The sequence below is a fragment of the Vicugna pacos genome, chromosome 23 (genome assembly GCF_048564905.1).
Source record: "Vicugna pacos chromosome 23, VicPac4, whole genome shotgun sequence".
In the NCBI taxonomy this organism is placed as follows: domain Eukaryota; kingdom Metazoa; phylum Chordata; class Mammalia; order Artiodactyla; family Camelidae; genus Vicugna; species Vicugna pacos.
The window spans coordinates 17686306-17712851 of NC_133009.1; the positions used below are offsets into that span (position 1 = coordinate 17686306).

General features: G+C 41.3%; 1 protein-coding gene across 3 annotated transcripts in view; it reads right to left on the reverse strand.

Moving 5' to 3' along the window:
- Positions 1–26546, reverse strand: part of PLD5 (phospholipase D family member 5) — a 221847-nt gene that overhangs the window by 93991 nt on the left and 101310 nt on the right. For 2 of the 3 annotated variants that reach the window (XM_072948246.1, XM_006198799.4), the window contains exon 3: positions 8283–8451. In XM_072948246.1, coding sequence (XP_072804347.1) covers positions 8283–8451 — 169 coding nt within the window. Of the gene's footprint in view, positions 1–8282; positions 8452–26546 lie in introns of those variants that run through there. The other variant, XM_031690058.2, reaches the window with a different exon arrangement.

Below are 26546 nucleotides of genomic sequence, written 5' to 3' on the forward strand. Positions count from 1 at the left end.
CCTCTTCTAAAAATCAATCAATCAATCAACCTAATTACTCTCCTACCCTACAAATAAAATTATATTGAATACTCTTATCTAATATTTCAAACTTAACTACATTGGCCCTCGGTATTTTAAAGTGACAATGTAGACTGATTTCAATATGTATTATGTTATATAAATATAAGTATATCGTTACTTTCTTATATATTGATATCAAATATATATATACAGGAAAGCAAGCCAGAATGCAATTAGAATTACTCAACAGCTGGGGAAACGACAGCACAGAGAAGCAGCAGGAATTCACTGAGAAAGCACAGCACTGAGGGAGGACCAGAAACCACAGGAGCCAGGGGGCTCTGGCGAGCAGCTGAGAGCAGAGACGGAGCTGCACAGGCTGCTCGCTGGCAGCTCCTTTCACGGCTGCGCCACCATATTCTTATCATTGGTTTCTGTCTCCCCCACTACTCTGGGCTCCATAGGGGAGGGACCACTGCTCATTTGATTTTGTATCCCCAGCGAACAGCACAGTACCTTGATAAATGTTTGTTCAATAAAGATACATTCAAAATCACTCTGTGGCTATATTTCAAAAAGGAGAAGGCCAGTTTATAAGCATTTGCTGAGTGTTGATTTTGTGGAACAGGGAAAAGATGCTGTTTTGAAAGATAGGGACACTCTTTCCATAAGGTGATGCTATTTTCACGCTGACACTGCGTGAGGAGTTGGTTACTCAGCCTGGAGATGAGAAGGCTGAAGAGACTCTACTGTTGGACATCCACAAGCAATCGCTGTGCACCCTCGTCTTCCCGGCCATCTGCTCGACAGCAAAGCTAGAGAATAAATACGACACAAGCCCTAGAGCCCTGAAGTAGGTGGAACATTCAAGGAGAAGCTGCCACCTTTTTATATCATCACGGAGAGAACAACTGTAATAAACAGGATGAAACAGAAACAGACAAAATTAGGTTGACAAACCGAGCAGGAAAGGGATAGACCTGGCCCTATCGTGACGTCTGTGAAACTCACATGCTGTTCATTAGAATGGGACGGTTTAAAGCAGTGACTCCCAATCCTGGCTGCCCACGGGAGTCCCCAAGTAATCTTTTAAAATGTATCAAAGCCTGAGTCCCTTTCCAAATCGTCTAATTTTAACTGATCTGAGTCTGGGCATCAGTATATTTTAAAAGCTCTCCAGGTGATTCTGACTGGTAGTCATGGTTGAACACTGTCATACTTGGAGAACAGGCTGAGAATCTACTAGAAAATATGCACATTTTCCTTTCTCCTTTCTTCACCTAAACCTTGAAGAACAACTTGAGTCAGTATTCTGGGCAGAATTATCTTCACCTCCTGTAACAGAAGTTGAGAAGTTGATGGACAGCTAAAAGATATTCCTGCTTTAAAATGAGAAAAGGAAATTCCTGCACTAGAAAAACAAAAACAAAATGAAAACAGAAACTATCTTTTATAAGCTCCATCTTTTGTTGTTTTACAAACATCACCTAATCAAATTTACAAAGCAATGAGGAAACTGAGGATTGAAAGGATTATGACATTTGCCCAATGTGACCACAACTACTAAACTAGTGGTCATGTCAAATGTAGTTGGTGCCAACCCTATGGTCCTTCCACTGTAGCACGTGCCTCCTGCATGATGCTGCTAGTTTGCCTTTTCTATAAAACCAAGCTTTGAGAACTGAAAATAAAATAATGGATTCTAAACCGAGCCAAATAACAACAGAGCATTAGTATGTATCCTAATTATGTTTCAGTTAATTTTTACATGTTTTATTTTTCCCTATAGCCGCTCCCCCCCCCATACAAAAGAGACTACAGGAAGTTTGCCATAATATAGTAAAAACATATTCAAGTCCTCAGATCTACATCAAAACAAAGGATGAAATGTGTGTTTTCCACGTTGTATCAGAATGTCCTACCTTCTCTAGCTGCCTCACTCCAACCTTCTAATTACAATACACCAACCTCTTAATTACAATACACCAATCTCTTAATTACAACAGGTTGGAAGAATTTCAATTATCTGAAGGATCCAGTCTCTACCAACTATGCTCACCTTCTTTTAGGCGAAACTCAAAGCAGGAACTGTTCTCATTTTATTTTTCCCAGATAACACAAAAGTTAGTAAAAAATAAAAGAAATTCTAATTAAATATTATGATGATGTTACCGGATATCTGGAAACTTTTATCAGGCTTTTACATGGCAATGGCACTGTTAAAAACAGAATTATCCTGGGTTCCAGAAATACCCTTGTGTTGTACAGTAGATGCTGACTGTTTGCATGGAATGACTGAAAGGTCCCCTTCAGTAGACTTGGAGAGGGAATGGAAACCCACACTGGAAGACCAGAGATGGGAAAGAAAGGAAGAGTGGGCTTAGAGAGGCACTGAAGATGGAGAATCAGTAAGATGGTGGAGATGGAGAATGAGAGGCACTGGTGTGTGTGGAGTCTTGGCTAACCGCCCCACCACCAGACATTCTGGGTCAAAATATGAAGTGATAGCAATAGAAGGGCAAGGAAAAGGTTTCTAAGTCAGATAAAACAAAAGCTCTTTCCTGTTGGTTAACTTACATCGATAGCCGGGAAGAATGTTGCTAGGAAGGAATGAGTGGGCTACAAGACAGAGCTAGAGACCCAGGTCACACATGGATGCACTGCTTACTCAGCTGACGGCAGGGTGTATCCCACCAACACCAAAGTAAGATTACCGGATGTTGCCTGGTTATAGGGAACTTCAATTCAAACAAAAACAAGGAACAGAACACCAACCAACTGATCAACCAACAAAAATAAGAAGTGGCTATAGATTTGAGAAGGCCATGTTACTTCTTGGGTATTCAACATGACAGCTGTGCATAGGGATATATATGTATGTACATATGTATATCCGTATGTATAGATAGATGAGTGAGAGCAAGATTCTGTGTGTATGTACATGTATGTGAAGAAACTTGTAAGTAAAAAATAAAAGCCAGGATTCCATATATAATGATAATTTGCCTGATTCTTCTTATCCACCCAGAGTTTCACATTTGTAGAAATTATATTCCTCTTTTAATTTTACACAGTTACCATCCTGGTTTCTAGCACAGTGTATAACACACAGTAAGAATTCATTATTTGTTACTACAATTAAACTGACTCGAACTAGAGTTGCAGTGTGTATACAGATAAGTAAATGTGAATGATAACATTCATAAATTTAATAGCAAACACACAGGCACTAAAATGGTCAAAGACTGTTCTATGCTTTTTATATATGTTAACTAATTTAATCTATACAACAACCTGTGGGGTTAAGTTCTGTTATCACCTTGATTTTGCTGATGAGAAAACTAAGGCACAGAGAGTTCAGCATCTTGCTCAAAGTCACACAGCTGGTAAGTAGATAAAAAGAAATCTGAGCTATACTCCTGACTCATTTCTACAGTCTGCCTACCACTTACTGTGTAGATTCAGGGTCCCGGCGTACGCTTCCCAAAATGACTTACTGGACAATGAACTTTCATACGTGGTACTTAACTAAATTAAGTAAATAATGTCAAATTGTAAAAATCATAATTTTTCAAAATTAAACCATTGTGATGTATCATCAACTGGCAATCATGGCTCCCTGCAGACCAGTAACTAATTGATTTCATATAAATACATCTCATTAAGATTCAGTTGTTGCAGCTCATTAATTATTTTATTTGGTTCCTTACTGTGAACTCCCAGAAAATTGGATTTTTTTTTTTACTCAATGAACTAGGTAGCTCTACCAATAAGCCTTTGTTAAGCCCTATTTCCTGGCTTTTCCTAAACAGCCTTGATTTCATAAATCTCCATCATTTTATCCCATAAATTAGCAATCAAGTTGTCCTAGACATATAATATTGCAGGGTTTAAATTCATTCTGAAAGAAAGAAATAAAACCCTTAGCCCAACCCTATATTTTGATTAAATATGAAAATACGGTTACCACGGAGCTATAGCCCTCACTAGCCCTTAACGTGGCTATGATGCAGAGGAAAGTCACTGCCCAGTTTCTTTTAGCACAGAGGGAGTCAACCATCAAGAGATTGACAACACCTAGTGCAAGGAAGGAAAGACAAGATGCGTTTTTTAGGGTCCCCCTCATCCAACCCTCAAGCCCTAGGACTTAGGATTCAGAGGCGCAGGAGAACTTACCACATGTCTTGGGCTTTTAGAGATAAGTTTTTACAGAGCCTGGATCATTCCTTCCTGCCTGCCCTCTTAGCATGCAAGAGGGGTAACTGTACAGAGATCAGGAAAGGAGGAAAGAAAACAGGTCCTTGCTGTCAGCTTTTTCTCTGTGGTGCACTTTAAGGACCCATATCCTATTCTCTCCAGGCCACCAAGTTTTACATTCCTAAAAAAGAAGGTATGGCTGAAAGCCTATTTGATTTAAATTTTACCTGTTTATTTATTTATTTTTTTAATCTTTCCAATAGCTGTCAATCTTTGGCTTATAAAAACTGCAGACTCTAGGCACAAATGGTTTCATCCACCCTCCTCTGCTCCACCCTGGTCTCTCCTCCTTCCTTAAAAGGCTCGAACAAACACTAACATGTCCCTAGGGTGATCGGAGTCCCTCTTAAAGTTCCTGCCTGAGAAAGCTCACGATTACCAAAGAACTGTCCTTCCCAGTCAACACCTGAAGATAGGCCTCCGTAGGATGGCAGGAGCCGAAATTTGATAAGCACCAGTTAGCAATCCCGGGTAGGTTTCACATGGACCAACCCTCTTCCCACTGCTTTACAAATTTCTACTTCCCTGATCCTGCTCAGGCCCCTGCCACCCTCTCCAATCCCTCATTGCACTGTAAAGTGCGTAGTCATTCTCTGTACAAATCTTGTTGAGTTTCTTCCTTCACCTGAACCCTCTTCCCTCTTGCAATAGTATTACTGATTAAAACCTGCCCTGACCACTTCAGCTAGTGTCCAGCTTGTTTACCTTTGACACCATTTATTCAACAAATATTTACAACTTCCTATTTATTGCCCAAGAAATATTTACTTTCACAACTAGTATGCACCAAGCACCATGCTAGGCACTGTTATGCCAAACCGACCTGGAGCCTCCCTCATCCTTTTCACCACTGCTCTGTGAGCAGTGCTGAGTATTGACCATCATGTGACTTCAGGAACCATGACCCAGAAACGCTCTGCCATTCCCTGATGACTTATCTTCTCCCAGAGTCTAAACACCAGGAGGGTTTGCTAGACTCACAGAGCAGGAGGTGGGAATGGTTTAGATCAGCTCTTTTCAAAGATTTGAGAGCATACAAACCACCTGGGGATTTGGCTGCCAACAATTCTTCCCATCCTGTACACGCATGTCCCCATCCTGGAGTCTCTCGTCCCTCCAAGAATGCGGCCGGGCCCTGTGACTTGTTTTGACTAACAGAATGCAGCAAAGTAATGTTTTGGGAACCTAGGCATTCAGAGGTCTTGTAGTTTTCATTTTCTCCTTCCTGGGACCCAGCTGCCCTACAAAAAGCTGGGGTTACAGCACTGTGTGATGAGTGTCCACGTGCAGAGAATGAGACCAGGCCAGTCTCAGATGGTCCAGCTTCAGCTGCCCTCCCACCTAAATACAACTGCGTGAGTAACCCCAGCCAGCACCAGAGCAAAAGGCTTGTCAGCCAACTCGCAGAGAGAATCATAGGGAATAACAATAACTAATTTTTTGTTACACTGCGATAGAAAATTGAATAGAAACGGCTGTAGCAAAAACTTAAAGCATGTGGTATTGTCTCTGGGACTGGGCGGTGGTAGAGGCTGAAATCTCACTCTGTTACTCAAGGCCTGGAAAATAGTAAAGAAGTTGCTTCTGAGGCCTTGAGAAAGTCATAGCTGAAAGTAAGGCGACACTACCGCCTGCTGTAAAGTAGGGGATTTGGAGATCGGCTAATGAGATTATTCAGGTAGATTATCGAAGTTTGACGGTACACTGTAAAAAGGAACTGTTTCGTCTTCACGCAGAGTTTTGAGAAAAATGAAGGAAATCTAGGACTGTCTCTCAATTCGGCAAAACATTCTCCAAGTGAGAAAAGACCTCGGAAAAGATCAAATCGCAGTTGTGGCTGTAAGATGCCACGTTGAGACCTCTGAAAGATGGAGAGCGGGGTGTGCGTCACAGATCCTATCAGTTAGACAGAAGGGCTCCTGGAAATTTTCAGGAGGGGTTCTGAAGCATCTTGAGTCACAGTCCAAAGTGGAAAAAGAACCCATCTGTGAGTTATTTGTGGCGTGGCCTTTTGCTAATAGAATGGATTATAACTGGATACACAGTCTACAAATGTTTTTAAGGGGTTGTTCCATTTTGGGTTAAAAAAAGGACAGAGATGGTTTAAAATGAAAAGAGGTCTCTGGGGCCTCAGATTTCTACTGGCGGGAAACCAACCAAGAAAATAAGTCTGAAGCAAACACAGGCTATTTCTTATGAAAAAGAAAGAACACAGAGGGTGGAGCAAAGAATTTCTGAGAACAGCAAATTAGGAAAGCACTCCCACGGAGCAGAAGTAGACCCAGTCCAGAAACATTCCCTGTTCTCTAAGGTCGGAAAACTGCTGCTGTGGGCAGGGATGGCTTTCAAAACAGCCATGGACGCACCACTGATTCATGATCTCCACTTCCCACTTTTGAACAGAAGTATCTATCATAGTTATCTCATTTCTGTTTCGCCACTGTATGTTGGGAGTGTGTGTTGGGGGGCATAGATTTCCAAATCAAGAGGGCCCCATGTGAGAAATCTTACCCAGAGCCTGACCTGATGCAGATAAAAGAGATCCTGGTCTTTGAGCTTTTTCTATCATCAGATACAAGCCTAGGGGGATGAGGAATGCATTTTGTATGTAGGTGAGATATGGACTGCTGTGGCGCGAGCGTGCTGTGGTATAAAATTTCCAAAGATACCTGCTAAAAATTCTCCCCATTCCCATATGGATGCTACCCCTCCCATCCTGGATTTGTGACTTGCTTTGACCAAAGAATTAGGTGGAAGCAATTGGGATACTGGAGCCCAGGTCTTAAGAGGTCTCGTAAGACCTCTGCTTTTTGTCTTTGCTCTTTTAGGATACAACCATGAGTAAAGAGTTCAAGTTTGTTTACTGAATGATGAGAGACACACGCAGAGAGAGAGAGAGAGAGAGAGAGAGAGAGAGAGCTCCAGCCAGCCCCCAGACATTCCAGCCACTCAAGGTAAGATGCTGACATGTGAGCAGTCATCTCGGATCCTCCAGTCCCTGGTAAGCCACCCCAACCAACACAATTTAGATCAGAGACAAGTTCTCTCTGACAAACCCTGCCTAGAATCACGAATGAATAAGTGATTGTTGTTTTTTAAATCACTAAGATTTGGGATGACATATGCTGCTTCAGTAGATGTAGAAGAGTGCAGAACATAATTAGTGAATTTATCCGATTCTTTTTTAGGATGGCCTTTATTGGTTTTTTATTCTTTTTTTAATCTATTTTCTAATATATTTTGACTTTAAAAGAGTATAATTGAAGCAAATCAAAGCACCAATGAAGTAATAATTACAGGCTTAAAGCCAACACATTTTGTACACAAAGAGGCAAAACTCATTTTATCCTTGACCCACACAGGCCAAAGGTCATACACTTGACTAGAACATCCTGGGTAGCTCAGTGTTATCATGTTGCACCAACACACAGAGAAACACACTAAAGATTACCAGGATCATTTTCTTATCTCCAGGACAGTCAGTTTTCTAAAGGCTCTTCTTATAACCAGTACATTTCTTTGTACTAATTCACTCCAATATGACAGAGTCAGGAATACACACTTATACTGGGAAGTTTGACTCCACTATTAAAAAACACTGGCTCTGGGTCTCAATGGCAAATCAGGACATCAATTAACCAAATAAATGTTTCAGCAAGCAGTTACGGAACTAGAACTGAAAACATGCAGGTTGTGCAAAGCAGAATTCGGGGGCGTGCCATCAAAAGACATCTCAATGTGAAGGCACCACTGAAGTTGTCTGATACAGCAGTGCTGCAGAGAGAGTCTATTGCTGGCAAAGATGAGATGTGATTTCGCCCTGGAAAGCCTGGCATTCTAGCAGAAGCTGAGCGACCTATGTTCAACAATGGCGCACACATATAAATGTAACAACATACATGAATGATGGGTAAAGACAGACCGAAAAAATGAGCTTGAACTTTAGGAAAGGAGGCAAGAATACTGAGGAGGATAAAGTGCACATAAGTAAAATCATCACACACAGAGAGGATGCAGCTTACCTGACATGCTGATGGATGACTGTGGTTGAGATCCCAATGGGAAGACACTATGTCAACAGACTTTTTGGCCATGTTGAGTAAATTCATCCAGCCTTGGAAAAGTGGTAAGTGAAATGGTGCATTTTCTGAATAGTTAAGGCCTTCAGGAATATTTTCCACCAGGGCAATTCTTAGAAAAAAATTTTGAAAAACAAAAAACAAAATCTAGTCAAATTTGAAGGCACAGATCTTTATACATGCATACAAAGATATCTGAAAAATACTCTTTACTCTTTCTGAATGTATATGTTCCTCATAATTTACATTTTACACCAAAGGCCTTTAACAATTCCCCTATACTAATCTAATGTGTTCCGAGAGTTTATGCTCTGTTTTCTCCCACTTAATACTCGTATTTCAGAAAATCATGGCATATGTCCCTAATATCCAGTGTCAAACTAGCCTTGAAAAAAAATTCAGAGCTTTCTACACAAGCATCTTCCTCTAGTAATATTTCTTTTTCCCCCCCCTTACAGCAATGCAATTCTTTAAAAAATTCTACTTCTGTGAGCTACTTAAGACCATAAATTAAGTTTTATACATCTCCAGTGTCTCCTACAATGTTGGACATATATTAGAACTTGTTTAGAAAATAAAATATTATTAATTTTATTACTACTAGAAAATAATAAATAGTAAAGGCTACTTCTATTGCTTAAAACCTCTGCTAAAACCTTCCCAGCCTAGGGCCTAAAATGATACTAAGGAAAAAATTTTAAAACCTGCCTGCTGCAGGGCTTTGTTAAAGTTGGAGATGAGGAATAGATAAAATAATAGTAATAACCAAGCCCTAAGTAAACTATAATCAGCAATATCCTAATAAAAGTATCTTCTCTTTTTAGGCTTATTATTGACATGTTCACTGTGGCTGTCCATGGTGCTGAAGCTAAGGCTGGGTGGTTTTCAGTTCTGAGATAGCCAGGTGACACATAACATTTTAAGAAAGGAATGAACATATTTTCCCCTAGTTTAAGAAATGTAAGTTCTCCTGCAACTCTTGATGGGAAACTCCAAACTCTTATGAAGATACCTGTAAGTGCTTCCAGAACAGAGAATTGTTTTATTCAGAGCTGTGCATCCCCAGTGCTAGATACAATCAGGGCTCAAGAAATACTTACAGAATGAATTGCAGCTTCCAACACAAAAATCCAGAACTTCTCAATAAAACTGTCAACTGTTTCTCTTAGTGAAAATTGTTCCATTTAGCCAGTGGTAGGACACAAAAACAATTCTCTTTGTAAAATGTTTGTGTATTTGATGAATATCGTAGCCTAAATGGAGTCTGAGTATGTGTCTTAGAGACAGTCACAATTTGGGGATCCAGTCACCCAACCACACAACTCACAATTGAATTTAATGTTTACTGAGCCCTTATGAGCACATGACTAGCAAATCACTGTCCACAACACGGAAATGACTAGACAAATCGCCTTAGTCCTCTGGAATTTGTAATCTAGTGAAAAAAATATAATATAATGATTTAAATAAGAGGTAGACTCTAAGAAATGGCAAAACAAGAGTACGAAATTTAATTAGATGGATGATGCATCATCTAAAGTATCACTGGCGCATGAGCAGTAAGGAAAAATTAATTCTGGCTGGGGGCATTTAGAATTGGTGGAATTGGGACTTGAAGTGAGTCTTCAAAAATCGAATTTTTATGGGTGATCTGGAAGGGAAAGCTATTCTAGATAGAGGGAGGTGCTTGTTAAATATGGTGCATCTGGATATTTGGGAGTTGGTGAGCCAAGGGGAGTGTGAGGGAGGAGAGTAATGGCAGGGACTTGCCGTGGCAGTGAAGACTGGCAGTGTCCACAGGGACCACACTGTGGAGGTTGTGAACCAGGAAGAGAAGTTTGGACTTCATCTTGATGCTTTTGAGAGCCACCAAGTACATTTTAGGGGTCTAACTCTGACAGTACACATGTATACCACTGTAAGGGAGATGACCAATCAGCAGAGAGTAGAGGGTCCATTGAAACTGACAAGGAAGATCAGAAAGGAAGTAGAGTGAGGATTGAGAGAGATTATCAAGGGGAGAAAAAATAAGAGAAAACTAACCCAAAGCCTAATGCTGGGGGGAATACCTAGATTTTTCTGGTTGGCAGAGTGTGAAACAGATGAGGAGGTTCAGAAGGGACCAGAAGAGAGGCAGGAAGACAACGGAGGTCCAATAGGAAGCAGCGTTTGGGAAGCCAAGGTGAAGGAGGGTCAAACAGGCAGAGGGCAGGGATTTTTTAATCTACTTTGAAACCTTTGAAGGCAATAGACAGAGGTTGAAGTTGGATATTATAACTCTCTCCACATTTAAAGTTCAATTATCTATGTTAACAGAAGCCAGACATTAACATGAAGAAGTGACCCCAGATAATTAGCAGTTTCAGCCTCCACTGCAACTGATGAATATATTTAAAAATCAAACAAGAAGAATCCCAACAAAGAAAACCAAACTAGAACATCAATTAACAAACAGAAAAACTGACTAGTTTCAATTTTACTTTAATATAAAATCCACGCTGAGAAAGACAACGGGGAGAGTCAAGAAGCCCAGATAAACCGAACACATGAAATAAGGAATGTAGAGAAACTGTACGATTGTAGATGGCTCCGCACCATCCTTTTTCCACACCACCTGCATGGTTTCTGGTAGGCATACAAATAAAGGTTCCCAATCTCTTTTAGAAATCTCTAGACCAAGTATTCTTAACCCTGGGTTCATGGATAGAATTCGGGGGGAACTATAAACTCGATCTTTATTTCCCCTCATCTCTAACTGAAATTTAACATTCTCTTCAGTTATGAACACAGGCAAAAAACCATGGGAATATTAAAAGAACCTGGGATCCTGTCACCATTAAGAATTTTCATACCATGGTACAATAACTACTGCCGACATCTCCAAGTATTCACCACTACTCTGAAATTACGGTAGTCACCAGATCTTGTTTTTTCATGAATGAGCAGTGCAGAATACATGTTACTGTATCACAAATTTGTTTTTTTAAAATATTTTTGATGACTTTATTTCAGTATTATTGGTTTTCTTGGCAATCCTGTGTATTTCAGTTTACTCATTTAAAGCATTTTTTCAAGAAACGAGTCCATAGGCTTCATCAGACTGTAATGGGTTCGGTGGCACATAAAAGGTTAAAAAGTACTCATCAGACGGATAATACATCAGCTATTCCATTTTCCCCCTACTTCACACGTACTCTTATAAGATTTTTTCCATTATGGAAGCCTGAGAAGGTAAGATTAGCAAGAGAAATTTCAAAGAAGAGAACTGGGTCAAAGCCAAATATGGAAAATATCTAATCACTTCTGGGTGGTAGTGAAGGGTGAAGAGGAAAAAAGCAAGTCCTGGAAAGACTGGAAGAGAAGAGAGAAATTCCCTGGAAGCCAAGGAAGACCAAACTTTATTATTATTATTATTATTATTATTATTATTATTATTATTATTATTATTATTATTATTATTATTATTTTATTAAATAGCAAGTAAATCATGCATTTATAATAAAAATTAATATAGAGACACTACCCAAGGTCTGGGGAGCAACACTTATGTTTGTAATAAATTCTGGGGAAACCCTGCTCACCTGGTCACTTTCCCTCTTTCTCGTCTTACCCGGAGGTCTTGATTGCACTTCCTCTACCACAGTGCTTGTTTTTCCTACGCCCTGCTAGAAAAGGTCTTTAGAAGTCAGACTTGGAATGACTTATTTTGGTGACTTATCATTTTATTTCCTATAACAATCAACAGCTGGCTCCTCTGCAGGGGCCTGATCTAATTAGCATAAATGCAGAGCTCATTTCCAAGCGGTAACAGCCCTAGCTATATTTTTCTCAAGCAAGGAAAGAAGTAGGCAGAACTTATTAAAATTCACCTTGGGGCAAATCTCTGGAATGCTTGCATACTTTCTTTAAGAGAACTATGCCCAAAGGTTGGGCACTGTCTCTTACACCTAATAACAGGGGAAAAGCTGAATAACCGCAGACACAAAACAGCAAAAATCTTTTTTATGCCTCTTTTTATGGTACTTTGGGATAACTACAAATGATTCGACTGTGCGTCCAGGGAGCTTAGGTGGAATAAATAAAAGGAATAAAAAGCATTTTACATTGTTAATAGATTTTATTTATTCTTTTTGAGGTTTTATTTATTTATTTGTTTATTTTATTGAAGTACAGTCAGTTGCAATGCATCAATTTCTGGTGTACAGCACAATGTTCCAGTCATGTATATACATACATATATTTGTTTTCATACTCTTTTTCATTAAAGGTTATTACAAGACATACAATATAGTTCCCTGTGCTATACAGAAGAAACTCATTTTTTAAATTTAGTTTTATACATAGTGGCTAACATTTGCAAATCTTAGATTTTAAAATAGAATTTTATCTGCTCTTATTAATAGTAAGTATTTATTCTCCAAACTTAATTTTTTTAAATAATTTTATTTTTTAGAGCTGTATGTTTTATTTATTATTGTATTATTTGATTATTTTCTTTTGGTGGGGGGGAAGGTAATAAGGTTTATTTATTTTTAGAGGAGGCACTGGGGATTGATCCCGGGACCGCATGCATGTTAAGCATGCGCTGTAGTACTTGAGCTATCCCCTCCCCCCAAACTTAATGTTATTATCAAAATTTCTTTCAGTCCAGGAACAGGAACAATATTTCACCTTCTTATAGAAATATCTGTAATTCTCTAATAAACTATAAAAATAGGTAGTCCCTGCATGTGCTAACTTTATTTAAAACATGGTGTATGTATGTGTGTGTGTGTGCGTGTGTGTGTGTTGGTAAACACAAGAACCCTTATAAATTATATTTTCACATATATATGATTTTGCTATTATTGTAGAGAGATGTTTAAAAGGAAAGGATTTTGAATAAGGTAGACAAAACTCAGATCTGCCAGCTATTAGCTGTATAATCTTGGACAAATGACTAGCCTCTTTACTTCTGTTTCCACTTTTCAAAAAAAGTTATTACAAACTTAGAGGAGATAGTCAATGTGAAGAAAGTGCTTTGCTCTGTGCCTGCTTTATAGTGAACACTAAATAAAAGCTACACGTATATTTGTAGAGTTACTTACAGTCTAAAAACTTAAAATTAAAAAAAAATGTCTTGTGCATCACACAAGGTGGTATATGATATTGGTTTGTCCCTCTACTGGTGATGTTAAGCTTGGTCACTTGTTAACGGGGGATCTGCCCGATTTTTTCAACTGAGCAGGACCTCCCTTTGCTCTGTAATTAATCGATGATTTGTGCAGAGGCACCTGCAGGTGGTGTATCCTCTTCCCCAACTTTTCACTCACTGATTCGGCTTTCATCCGTTTACAGTTCTTGACTGAATCCATTTGTACTATACTTGTTGATAATTTTCTACCATTTCTTCTATATATGTTAGTTGGTAGTCTTTTGTAAGGAAAAGCCTTTTCTTCTCCCATCACCCCTTTTTCTATTTTTAAAAAAATTCATTTATTAGCGTGCACTTTTAGATTCTTTTTCAAATTCGAAGCAGGGATTTAAACTCAGGTTTGTCTGAGTTCATGCGCATTTCACAACACTTGGTTAGGTCCTGGTCTTATCCGAGAAGGTTCTCCACCTTTAAGTCTGTGGAGGGAACAGGCAGAGGCTGCTGCCCTAGAGGGAAGGTCAGCCTATCTGGAGATCCCAACCTTGTCTGGGGAAGAGGGGACGGTGCCTCTCACTCTACACTCCACTCTGTGTCCACATTGGCAAGGACATCTATGGTGACAGAAAGGCCCACTTGTCCTTGGCTCCATGTTTCCTGGGACTGGCCCAGAAAGGATAAAAAAGAGAGAAGAAAGGAGCCCAGAGAGGATGAAGACAAAAGAGGAAGGAAAAAGATACAACTTAGTGTACCTACATTTTGATATTTTACCAATATAAAATGTGAACAAAGAAGAAGGGAGTTCATGAATGGAAAGACCCTGACACTGTCCTCAAAGAGCTGAGACACACAGTAGGCAGCCAGATGACTGAAAACAAAATGGTTAAAATGCAAAAGGTCTAAGAAATCCAGATTTGCATTCAAGGCACTTACTACCTTTTGACATCTGGCAAAACAGTAATTACACTGTCACCATCACTACTTCAACTGAACACAGTGTTTAATGAGTACTTAATTTGTGTCAGGCACTACATTAACTAGGTTTACTGACTATGTTCATTAATGTTTACAAGAATTCTCAGAAGGGGGTACTGTAATTATTCCCAATTTTTGGATGAGGAAACTGAGACGTAAGGAGTTAAGTAGTGTGTCCAAGGGCACTCCGCTTGAGTGACGGGGCCCAAACTGAAACTTGGGTGGTCTGACTACAGACTAGATCCTCTTAACCACTGTGCTCCACGGCCACTTCCAATTTTCAAAACGAAAAAATCCAGGCAGAGATACAAAATGCAGTTTTCTTCTCACGTCCTCGATGTATCTTCAATGAATCAAGTCCATAAATGCCCAGGGGCGTGATATCTGTGCCAGTAAATGCTAGTAGACCTGCAGAGGCCCTTTCTGTTAGGATTTATTCTCTCACAGTCAGGTTTTTGTTTGTTTGTTTGTTTGTTTGTTTGTTTTAAACAAAAGACACAATCACTACTTCAATCATACTGTTGGAATCAAATTTCAGGACATAGTCTATCCAATGATATGGGTCATTTATTCATGCCCCACTTAGTTGATCTTTATGTGGGGGGGGGCTCAAATTTGTGATCAGCTCCATTCCAGGTGCTGAAAAGCATACCAGCCAAGGACCTGCTCCCCTGAGGCTCATATCCTATGGTGAGGAGGACACAGGTAGTAAGAGAGTAAACAGATGAAAAGAAGGAGTGTCTGAGGGACATAAACAGGGCGAAATGATCGCAATCAAGAGGGGGACTGCTTCTTGAGACCAGCAACCAGAGACGGCCTTTCTGAGGCTGTAACACTGAGCTGAGATGCAAAACATTGAGGGCAGGGTGCTCAAGGCAGAAAGGACCAAAAGTAGAGAAAGCATCAAGACGGGAGTGAGGCTGGAATGCGAGAAGAGCAGAGAGGCCGGGGTGGTGAAATCTCAGAAGGGAAGGAGAAAGGAACAGAGCAAAGGTCGAAGGGGTTGACCAAGGCTGGATTATGGAGGAGAGGAAAGTACATCTTTTGTCTCCTCCACCCTTCAAAGTTCTTGCCTGTGACCCCTGTAACCAAGGACAGATTAACAAGAGAAAAGCACACAAATTTATTTAATGTAAATTTCATGTGACACAGGAGCCTTCCTAGGGAAAAGAAGACCCAAAGAAATGACTAAACCTGAGTACTTTTATACTAGGTTTGAAAGTGTAGGAAACAAATGAACAAAACGGCTTCCCTGATGCTAAAGCTGTTTGCTGATTCATTACGACCTAAAACTCTTGCAACTTTTCTCTTTTCTGACAAATCCCCACCTTCATTTCACGTGCTCAACTATTTTTATGCTAAATAGCCCCCAACCTTTCCATTACACTTTCCTCTCCTGACACAGAATTTTTTTATCCAGAAGAGAAGCTGTACTCCAGAAAGGTGGTTCTGGGCTGATAGCCTCAGAGTAATGAACAGACCCTACGGAATGTCTCTGTGATGTCAGCTGGATTCATCAAGACAAAGAATACAGCACCCCAGAAAAATGCCATGTTTGTTGCTCCACCCAGCTTTTCTATAAAACCTCAGGACACCAATCCCAAGATGGATTCACAGTCTCTAAGGCATGAGCCGACTGTGGCTCCCCTTTGCCTGACAAAGCAATAAAGCCGCTCTTTTCTGATACTCCCAAAACTCTGCTTCCAAGTCTGAATTTGTTTTTGGGGTACAGTGGCCAGTGTTTTGGCAGCAGGTTTGATGAAGAGTGGAAAGCTATAGGAAAATGGGGTAGGACAAAGGCTCTAAGGTAAGTGTAGAACACGGGGGGAAACTTAGCAAGACCTGTTCACTCAGATTCCTCTCTGTGACCCTTCATCTGTGGGAATAAGGATGCTCCTTTTTTCCTAAGAAGGCACCTCTCACATGAGGGTTGTATAACCTGCCTCGGGGAAAGGTCAGAAAGTCCTTCCGGCACCTGACATTTCTCAGATTCCTCCCGCTTAAAATATTCAATATGTTAAGGTGCCCTATTTTAGGGTAGCATGCCCTGAACCTCATCAATTACAGAGGGCTTGTGAACATACCATTGTGATTTACAGGAACAGTGATGGGAAGAAACGGAATGACTGGGCAGGAGGGGGACATGATCTGATTTACCTTCTACAAGGATTTTCCTTACTTTTGTGGTTTCCCCACAAATGCTAGAGGGTTGCAGGAAAGTAAGAGTCCCAGTGGGGACAGATTAGAAGACCGTGGCCATCGTCTAGAGCCTTGTGAAAGACAACCATAACTTAAACTAGGTGTGAGTCCTGGAGACGGAGAAGAGCTCAGGGATGTGGAACCCATTTTGAAGGTGAAGCAGACAGACAGGAATATGGGTACTACTGGGGGACCCGTTCCTGGTGTCATCTCCAGGTTCACGGGCACTCCAGCCATATGACACACCTCTCTCTCCAGACATTACTCACTTTGCTCCAGGGAAGGAAGGAAGAATTACTTGATTGTGAGATTGAGGATGAATATTCAGCTTGGTTCCTCGCGTTGTCCTCTTGGGAGAGCTATCTCACCCCCAGCATAACTAAGTAGGACCTTGTGGGGCCTTCCAAGGTCAGACCCCTCCCCTATATCCTCTGCTGAAGCTCCTCTCTGAAGTACCCAGAGAATAATATCTCATGTATATCTCCTGAGTTTTTCAGATGCTAAAAACCACCACCAAAGGGAAGAAATTAACTACTTGATGATCATAAGCACGTGGCCCCCAGACCTTCTGGCACCTGGGGGTTGATTGTGTTGGCCGCCCTGTTACCTCCACGTCAACCAGTCAGAGAATTATGCACGAGCTGATCACACACCCTGCGACTCCCCTCCCTTATCTGGCCTTTAAATACGCTTTGCTGAAACCCTTCAGGGAGTTCGGGGTTTTCTTGGGCATAAGCCACCCCATCCTCCTTGCTCGGCCCTGCAATAAACCGTTCTCTGCTCCAAACTCCGACGTTTCAGTTTGTTTGGACTCATGGTGCATCGGCCACATGAACTTGCCTTTGGTCACACCAGCCCTCATACCACAAGTCTCGCCTGGACAAACCCCTTCCCGTCCAAGCTCACGGGCTGTGGCCTGGGTGCTACGCCCACGTAATTCTGCAGCTCAATTAGGAAGAACATTTGCTCTCACATTAAGCTCCATCACCCAGTGTCGCCTTTGTCAAAACAGTGATCACTTCCTCTACCCACGACTCCTTGTTCAGGAAGAAAGATGGTATTTAATGAGCCCCTGCAGAGACCCTCAAGGTAGAATATACTGAGCTTCCCTGGACATTTTGATGGAATGAGGGACCGCAGGTCAGAACCCAGGATGAACAATCGCAGGGGAGAGAACAGGCTGAGAAAATCTTCATGAGGGAGGCACTTTGCTAGTCAGCGCCATACTTACTGGCCCAAGAATCTCAGTTCTGTTCCCGAGTTGATAGAAAGGTTATGGTTAGCCTGGCAAATTGTGCTTCCCTCCCGACTCCCGGGCCCAGCAGAGGGACTGGTCATCAATCATGACACTCTTTCCTGAGCCTGGCCTTGGCCTGAAATCTCTCTCGGGCTTGTGCTCTGGAGAGCTACTAATAACCAGGGTTGCAGACAGGATGAAGCTGAAGTTACAACTTTGAGGCAAACTAGGAAATGAAGCCAATTACATTTTCCAATTAACCCAAACTTATCCAGAAAAGCATTTTGATCTCACGCTGTGTTGAAAGTATTTCTAAAATGGAGAAATACTATTTTCTAAAATTAGAAAAACACTGAATGGATATTTTTTATGGTTTTACATCTTGCCTTAGGACTCCAAACACTAGTTGGTAAAAGATATAGGGCTTTAGTCTGACTCTGCAGAATTCAGGATTTATCCCGGTTTTATTTTAAAATAATTCTTGACTTAAACGTTTTTCGGATTTATGTTGCCTCTTTAATTTAAAGCACAGAGAAATTTTCAGTAATTGAAGACTTACCATCAATTACTTCTAGTACGAGTTTTCAAAGTTAAGGGCCAAGAAGAAGACAGGAGAGTCACTCAAGCCCTTAATGCTAAACCACAAAGCAGCTAATAAACTCTGCCCTATCACTGTTCAGGGCCAGTGGTGTTTTTCCATGGGAAGGAGATTATGTGCATTTTCCCCCTCTTTTCTTCCTCCTCCAGCTTGAATCTCAGCAATTCTCACTGTTGAGGCCACTTTAATAAATTCCCATTATTTGGCAAATTTTTGCCCACCATGGGCTATGTCAGATTTATGTGTACCCCACTGACACCAACTACATGAGAAGCTGCCTGGTGGCCACTGAAAAGCCCAACCTTGAGTTTAGGGTGGATCCCCTATGCCTCAGTGAGACTCCTTAAAACCTTGCAAGGAAAGTAGACCTGGGAGGGACTTCACAGAGAAACAGCAGGTTCTTGTTTAGGCAAGTTGTGTCTAGCTGACACTTCTTCTAGAACCAAAGGATGTTTTTGAAAAGCAGGGAAAGTGTCAACTAGGTGGCCCACTGGGAGCACAGCAATCCGAAGTCAGGATCTTAAGTCATGCATTCACTGCAGGGGGCCCTGCTGCACCCTGCAGCCACCCAGCACAGGAGACAATTCTGGCTGCTATATTTCAGGTCTACCAAGGGCAGTCAGCATCATCTGGCAGAACACATGCCATTTCCAGAGGCTCAAAATAGTTCTTCTAAATGTGTCTTTTCACAGTTCACACACATGGTGTAAGTTTCTTCTGTTGAGATATTAAGAGAGAGAAGACAATTTTATAATGACTTTGGTCGGAAAAAGGTTGCAGGGGGGTTGGAATCACAGGAAGAGACTGATTAGGAGAACACTGCATAGTCTAGCACCTCAGTGAAAGACAACGATGACTCAAATCTATTAACCCATTTTTTTGTTAAGATTCAAGGAAATATCTAGATATTTTTAGAAAGCATTACATGCACAGGTTAAGAAAATTCAAACAGATCCCTAGTCGAAGTAAGACTCTCGCCTCTGCCCCGGTCACTCTGTCTTCCAGGTCCCTGTCCCCGGATCGACCACTGTTACCAGGCACTGTTTTCTACAACTAAGATCTTGCCTGCATACACACTGATTAACTTACCAAGTTTCCATGTCTGGACCTTACAGAGCAGGAGAATTTATTAAGACATGCATTTCCTTGATTGATTCATCCAGAGGAAGAAGTCCTGAGGGGAGACTTAGTCCAGAGCCGAAAGCAGAGCCGGCCCACAAGCTACTTTCCTTTCTATATTCTGTGATCCAAAACCCTGAACTGTCAAAGAAATGACACTGTGTGTCCCTGAGTGGAAGGGGACAGAGGAGTAACTGTGGGAAGCACGGAGGTAAAGAGGAGAGGGTCCCCACACCTGCAGAGGGCAGAGAAATCCGCGGGTCTTGCAAACAGCACAAGACCCACCACCTGGTCTCAGACCTGCCTGGGAAGATAGCAAACTCCCAGGGGTTGGATGTGGTGTTTTTGCACCCAGGGAGACTGGACCCCAGGCCCTGGGGCTCCATCTGTACCAGTCCCGGGTGTGGAAGGGACACGACGCTGTGCCGATGGAGTCTAGCAGTAACCAGCACGGACAAACACACCGTCAGAGGGGCCTGCTGATGCCCCACTGCTGGGAAGACTCCAGGATTCGTACAGCCTCGGGCAGTTGGTGCTGAGACTGAATTCTGGCCAGCCCTCAGCCTGGCAGGTCAGTGAGAATTTGGGTCTGATTTAATGACATAAATGCAATTTCTTTTAAATCTGAGTTTGGGGGCTGGGATTTGTACCTCTACACAAATGTGGCATTTGATCTTTTTCGGACGGGCCAGACAGGTATTGCAATCCTGAACCACGCTCCAGCCCACAAAGCTTACATTCAAGGGATTCCCTGATTCATACAGAACATCCTTTAGCTGCAACTGGCTCATTCTGACAAGGATCAGAGGCGAGGTTGCGAAACTGCTCTGGAAGCAAGAAGTGATGGTCCCTAACCAGTGTTATTTTGAATGGAGCCCATGCCTATCTGCCTGCACAAATAAGCGTTTGCTCCTTAGTCAAAGGGAATACAAAATTAAAATTCAAATATGTTCCCCAAGCGAACTCACCCACCACACAACAAACAGAAAACCCTGCTCATACTAAGGGAAATATAAGTTTGTTAAAACATACATATATTTGTATGTACACAAACTTCTTTTTTAGGTACAGACTGAAAACAGTAAGCCCGTGTAAAGCTTAACTCATCCCATGAAACCCTTTATGTAACACCCACACACCCACTCCCTGGTCAGGAAAGGGCATTTTCCATTAATTTTTGATAGAGAAATCACATCAGGCTTCCCAGAGGAGGAATCGGGAGTTAAGAAGCAGGCTCTAGGCTAAGCTGCTATTCGCTCTTTTCCCATTATCAGTTCATAGGGCAAATTTTCATTCCATGGCTGATTCATTCCTGGCAGGAGATAAAAATGTCACTAAAAGGAAACTCCAGGCACTAACGGTGCATGCGGTCTGGACATGGAACATTAAGCCAGATCTTCCTATGTTTGAACTATTTCAGCAGCGTGCGGCGTCAGTGGGGCTGAATGAGCCTCTGGTTTGTACAGCTGATCTCTATCTGCCAAAAGGATGTTAGGGCTCAACTTAGAAACAGGTAAGATTAGGAAATGGGCAAAATCATGAACATTAGAAACTTTTCTAATATGCATGTGAATATCCTATGTATCTGTTGTGAAATAATAGAAAAAATATACATATATTGGTCTCTGCCCCGGGTTCCTGACACAGGGCTCCTGAAACTCCTGTAGGATGACAGGATGGGTGATACCAGTGTTTTTTGTTCTTATTAGGTGACTCTTAGTGGGTGTCTGGATGAGCACTGATCACCAGAAAGACTAAGCCATGAGTAGAAACTTGGAATTTTCACTTCTGCCCTCCACTCCCTTAAGAAGGACTGAAAATGGAGTTAATAATTGATCATGTCTATGTGGTGAAGCCTCCAATAAAAATCCTAAGAGTATGGGGTTTGGAGAGCTTCCAGGTAGGTGAATACATCCATGTATGCAGAGGGTGACCCAACCCAACTCTGTATGGACAGAAGCTCCTGCACTTGGGACCCTCCAGACCACACTCTTTGTATCTTTCTATCTCGTTGCTCATCTGTATCCTTTACCATATCCTTTAATAAACTGGTAAACATAAGTAAGTGTTTCCCTGAGTTCTGTGGGCTGCTCTAGCAAATTATATCATCTTGGGGAGGGGGTCATGGGAACCTCCGATGGGTAGTCAAGTTGGACGGAAGTTGTTGGTAACCTGGGGACCCACTACTTGTGATTGGCCTCTGAAGTGAGGAGCAGTCTTGTGGACTGAGCCCTTCCCCTGTGGGATCTGATGCCATCTCCAGTTAGAGAGTGTCAGAATTGAGTTCAATTGTAGGACACCCAGCTAGTGTCACATAGAATTGCTTGGTGTGGGAAGAAGCCCCACACATTTGGTGACCAAAAGTGTCACAAGTAAAGAGTTCTGTATGAGCAGTAAAGGAGACACACAGGAAGGGCTATTTTCTTTCCTAACCTACCCATATATTGAAAAATGGCCAAAATGATGTTGATGATGACAACGATGATGGTAGCAAGAGCTGCTGTTCATTGAGTGTATGCATGCGCTAAGTACTTTGCAGACTTGACCGTGCTACCTTGTGACACAGGTATTGCTATGCCCATTTTTAAGGCAAAGACAACAAGGTTTGGGGAAACCATGTAAGATGCCCAAAGTTACACATTAGTAGCTAAATCAGTTTTCAGATCTTGTTTCAGCTGGCATCAGAATCTGCCCCACTCAACATGACCCCCTTGGAAGCCTCCCTCTGGTGTGTGCATCTGACTGTGTGAGAACAACAGTGCAAACCCAGGCCTGGTGCCAGGTGGGTGAGGATTACACTGAAGTACTGTCACCAATAAACACTGGCGAACAGGGCTTCTCCTCCATTCTCCTCTAAAAAATAAAAACATATTTATTACCTCTACGAAGAACTGTCTATACTTCATTAATACACTGATGGATTTTTAATCCTGAAAGGACCACATTAATTAGCCAAGTCTAGCTTCAATTTTCTCCAGTAGCTGTTATCAATCCTTTAAAATAGAGTGTTCAGTGCTCCAAGGGGTATAATTTCTCTACTTGAACTCTTGAAGGACTTAGATATATTTAAAAACTTATGAACTCTATTATAAAGCCTGATAGAGTCATTAGACATTATAGACACAAGAAAAATGAACATCAAAGTGCTTTCTATTAAGTTTCTTATAAATATGTAAATATTTTAAATAATGGGCAATAAACCTTTCATTCATAGTCACATTATAATTAACTTTTTAATTTAAGTAGCATCCTGGAAGCTATAAATTTGGGCTCCTGATTCACTTCCAATCACCTTCTAATTTATATTTGCCCTCATTACAACTAGTCTATGAAAAACTTCAACCTTGCAATTCTCTAATCTTGGAAGCTTAAAAATTCATAAGATATAATTAGAATCTGCATGGGAGATATTAATGTTTAGTGACATGAATGCTGAGCTAGGAGTCAAAAGAACTCGACTGTAGCCCAGAATTTGTCTTCTACTCAAATTATTTGTTTGGAAACAACTTCACTCACCTATAAAATGAGGGTCCCAGAGATACAATGTAAGGACCCTTCCAGAGTTAAGATTCTAACTTCTATGTTTAAAACTCAGAGAACCATTGAAACTCATCAATATTATTACAGGTTGTATATATGTGTGTATATTTAGATATACGTAATATTATAAATAATTTGCTGAAATAATAAAACCACAGGTAAATGTGAGCAATATACTTCCAGTTTAAAACATGTCAAATGAAGAAAGAAACACATTAAATCTAAACATCTTAATGTTTTCAAACTGTTACTATTGCGATTCACTTATGCAATTAGTCATTTTTAAGTATTTGAAACCTTTTAACAAACTCCTTAATCTTTATCCTACAGGAAAATAGTAATAGCCTAATAATTCCAGTTTAGAAAAATAAAGAAACTGTGACTTTCTCTGTATATGCCTACAAAAATTTAGTTAGAAGGCCTGTTATCAAAATAGAGCTACTGTTAGAGGTACCGGCAAAGAATATTGGGTAGGTGTGGGGCGAGGGGAGACTTGGCAGGGACCAGAGAGCAGAGTCCACCTGTATCCCATTGTCTCTGCATGGCACAGCAAACATTATTTACCAAACATCTGCTTTTTCATCTCCATTTGAATTGCCTTCCTCCACTCTGAAGCCCCGATCACTATCTCCAACATCTTCCTTTGTCTTTAGCTAAAGGTAACACTTAAGGTGAGGGTTCCAGCCATCCTGGTGAGTGACTCAGTCCTTTTGGGCCTCTCCCATGTATGCATGTTAGTAAACATGTGTTTGATTTTCCGCTGTTAATGTCTCATTTCAAGTTAATTCTTAGACCAGCCAGAAGAACCTAAAAGAGTAGAGGATAAATTTCTTCCTCCCTGGCGCTGGTCAAGTTTAAAGATGAAATCAGAAATTTCCAAGGCTTTCACTACTGTTTAATACGGTATTTTGATCAAGGTCCTATCGGAGTAGAATACTTTGTTGTTCTTTTTTTTATTCTTATAGTATGGAAAAATATTTTACCTGGAGGTCAAAGAGAACATCTTGCCATAATAAAAGGTAAAAGGTGCCATGTGAATGGCACTTACAGCCATTCTTGCAGTGTGTACACTTACTTGGTTATAGGATTGATTTTTTTTCCTGCAAAAAGTCACCCTCAGCAAGGGCTCTAAACCAAAAGCATTCTTGTGTGGCTGGGACAGACGTCAGCCACAGTAACTATAGCAGGATGTTGCCAAGCACAGGAGACTCCCACTGCAGCAAGGTTTTCAGCCTGGTCTTGCTAGAGCAGGCAGGTAGCTACATGTGAGCAGAGCAAGGGGGATGCAGGCCAAATGGCAGGAATGGGCAGAAAAGGAGGGGCACGGGCTAAATGGCAGGAAACCATACTTCTTGTAAACAGTGGAGGTCCTCGGGCAGAAAAAGAGAAGCAGGAGCTTCCAGGCTGATAAGAAACCACACATTTTGAGGTGACCAGTGTCCTAGAGGCCAGTAAAGAAAGAAGGGAAAAGGTATGAATCTCCAGTGTCCAAATGTAACCTTTTGTTCATTATGCCCTCATTACAATAGAATTAGCCTTGCAGATCAGAAGTACCCATCGTGCACCGATGCCATGACACTTCCCATCCAGACTACACAAGGACAAGAATCCCTCCTTCCCTCAGGAAGGTGGAGTTGGGATGAAAATCAGGGTATATGACCCCAAACCCTTCCCTCTCCAACGAATATTCCGCCCACTCATTTTTACACTCTATGTAACCAACTTGCCAAAGAGAACTCAGGGCAGCCGCTCACCTGACCCTGCCCGGTCTCCCCTTGAGAGTGTACTATCCATCCCTTAATAAACCCCCACTTTACTTTCTTAGCCTCCGTGTCTCCTCTCTGAATTCTTTCTGCAACAAGACAAGAACTTAATCGCCAGTGACAGCTTCATGCTCCCTAAACACACATGCTGTGAAGAGGTAGTCCATAATTTTGACACCATTTCTCACTCTCTTTCTTCTACAAGTGGTGGATAGACATAGGTGACGCCTGTCTCTTGCATATCTTCCCAGAGAGGAAGACACTGCTAAGCTTGCTAAGCCAGTAAATTGCAAAGCAATTGTTGAAACCAGATAATACTACCTGAGGGCAGGAGATGACAGTGAGGGCGGTAAGTTAGAGAAACCATGTAAGCCAGCTGTCAAAGCATATTTTGAAGAATTAGTGATCACCTGGTATTCAAGAAGCAACCAGCAGGAGACCCAGGCTACTGCAGTTGCTCAAAGGAAACTCACACCTCAGAGGAAGTCAACTGACCTTCCAAACACAGCCCTCACAGTGTCATGAAACAGTGAATTCACCACCTCAGGCACTGGGTTTTAGATCTGCGTCCCAGAAACTGATGTGGTCAGCACACTAAAACTGGGATGCTTTCCAACATGGAGCCTTAGCCAAGCTCAGAGAGATTTAAGTCAGATGACCCTGTGTTAATCTCCAGTACCCGGGAATGAACAGGTTGTTCTGGCAAACTTACGCCCTCAATGGTGACAAGCTACACAGAAGTTCAAAGAGTCAACGTCTTATGTAAGGATGGAGTCAGGAAAAAGAAGAGATCATTAGTCTTCAGAAGTGTCTCTGATCTAAGTTAGTTTGAATCATCTCAGCCAGTACCAGAACTAACCTGCTAAAGAGGTCTCCATTTCCCTTGACAAAAACCCCTTCCTTCTTAACCAGGACTTGCCTCTGTGCCCCTTCTTCTGTTTCCACTGCAGAGTCACTCCTTTCTTACTCCGTCCCTTCTTTCCCTCCAAAAGATACAATTTCCTATGTGAAATTCTAATCACGTAACAGCTCTGCTTTGCTGAAAATAGGTGCAGATCACCTCAACCGGAGTCTTGGATGTTGAGTCTAAACAATGCAGTTATGTATTTGCAGATAGATCTCTTGGCCCCCTCACACAGTTGGCTCCTAATTTTGATTTTTTACTAGTTTATCTCCGATCACAAACTTTCCTTTCTAAGTTGAGAGAGTAACTTCATTAGCCCTTCTTGCATGCCAAGAGATACAAAACCACAGATTTAGGTCTAATCATTTAAAAAATTAAAGCATGGACATTTCTCTACAGAAATACTTCATACTTTCTCTAAATTAAATGCAACCCAATATAACACATAGAAAAGCTGTGCATTTTCCTTGTCACTTTATGCATGATTTGGTCAAGCATTTAGTTACCTATGTGAGGATTTTCATATTGTGATACGCAGCTAGCATTGCCATGACTGCTGTGAATGACTGAAAACCCCAAGGATGGTGTTTTTTGCCTGCTCATAGTCAGCAGCGCTGGTCTGGACTCTATGGTGCTATGGTTTTCTTTTCTTTTTTCTTTTTTTTTTGTTTTCTTTCAGAGAAAACAAAAGACCATAAGGTAGGCACCGAAACTAATTAGTTGAAACCAGATGACTCAAAT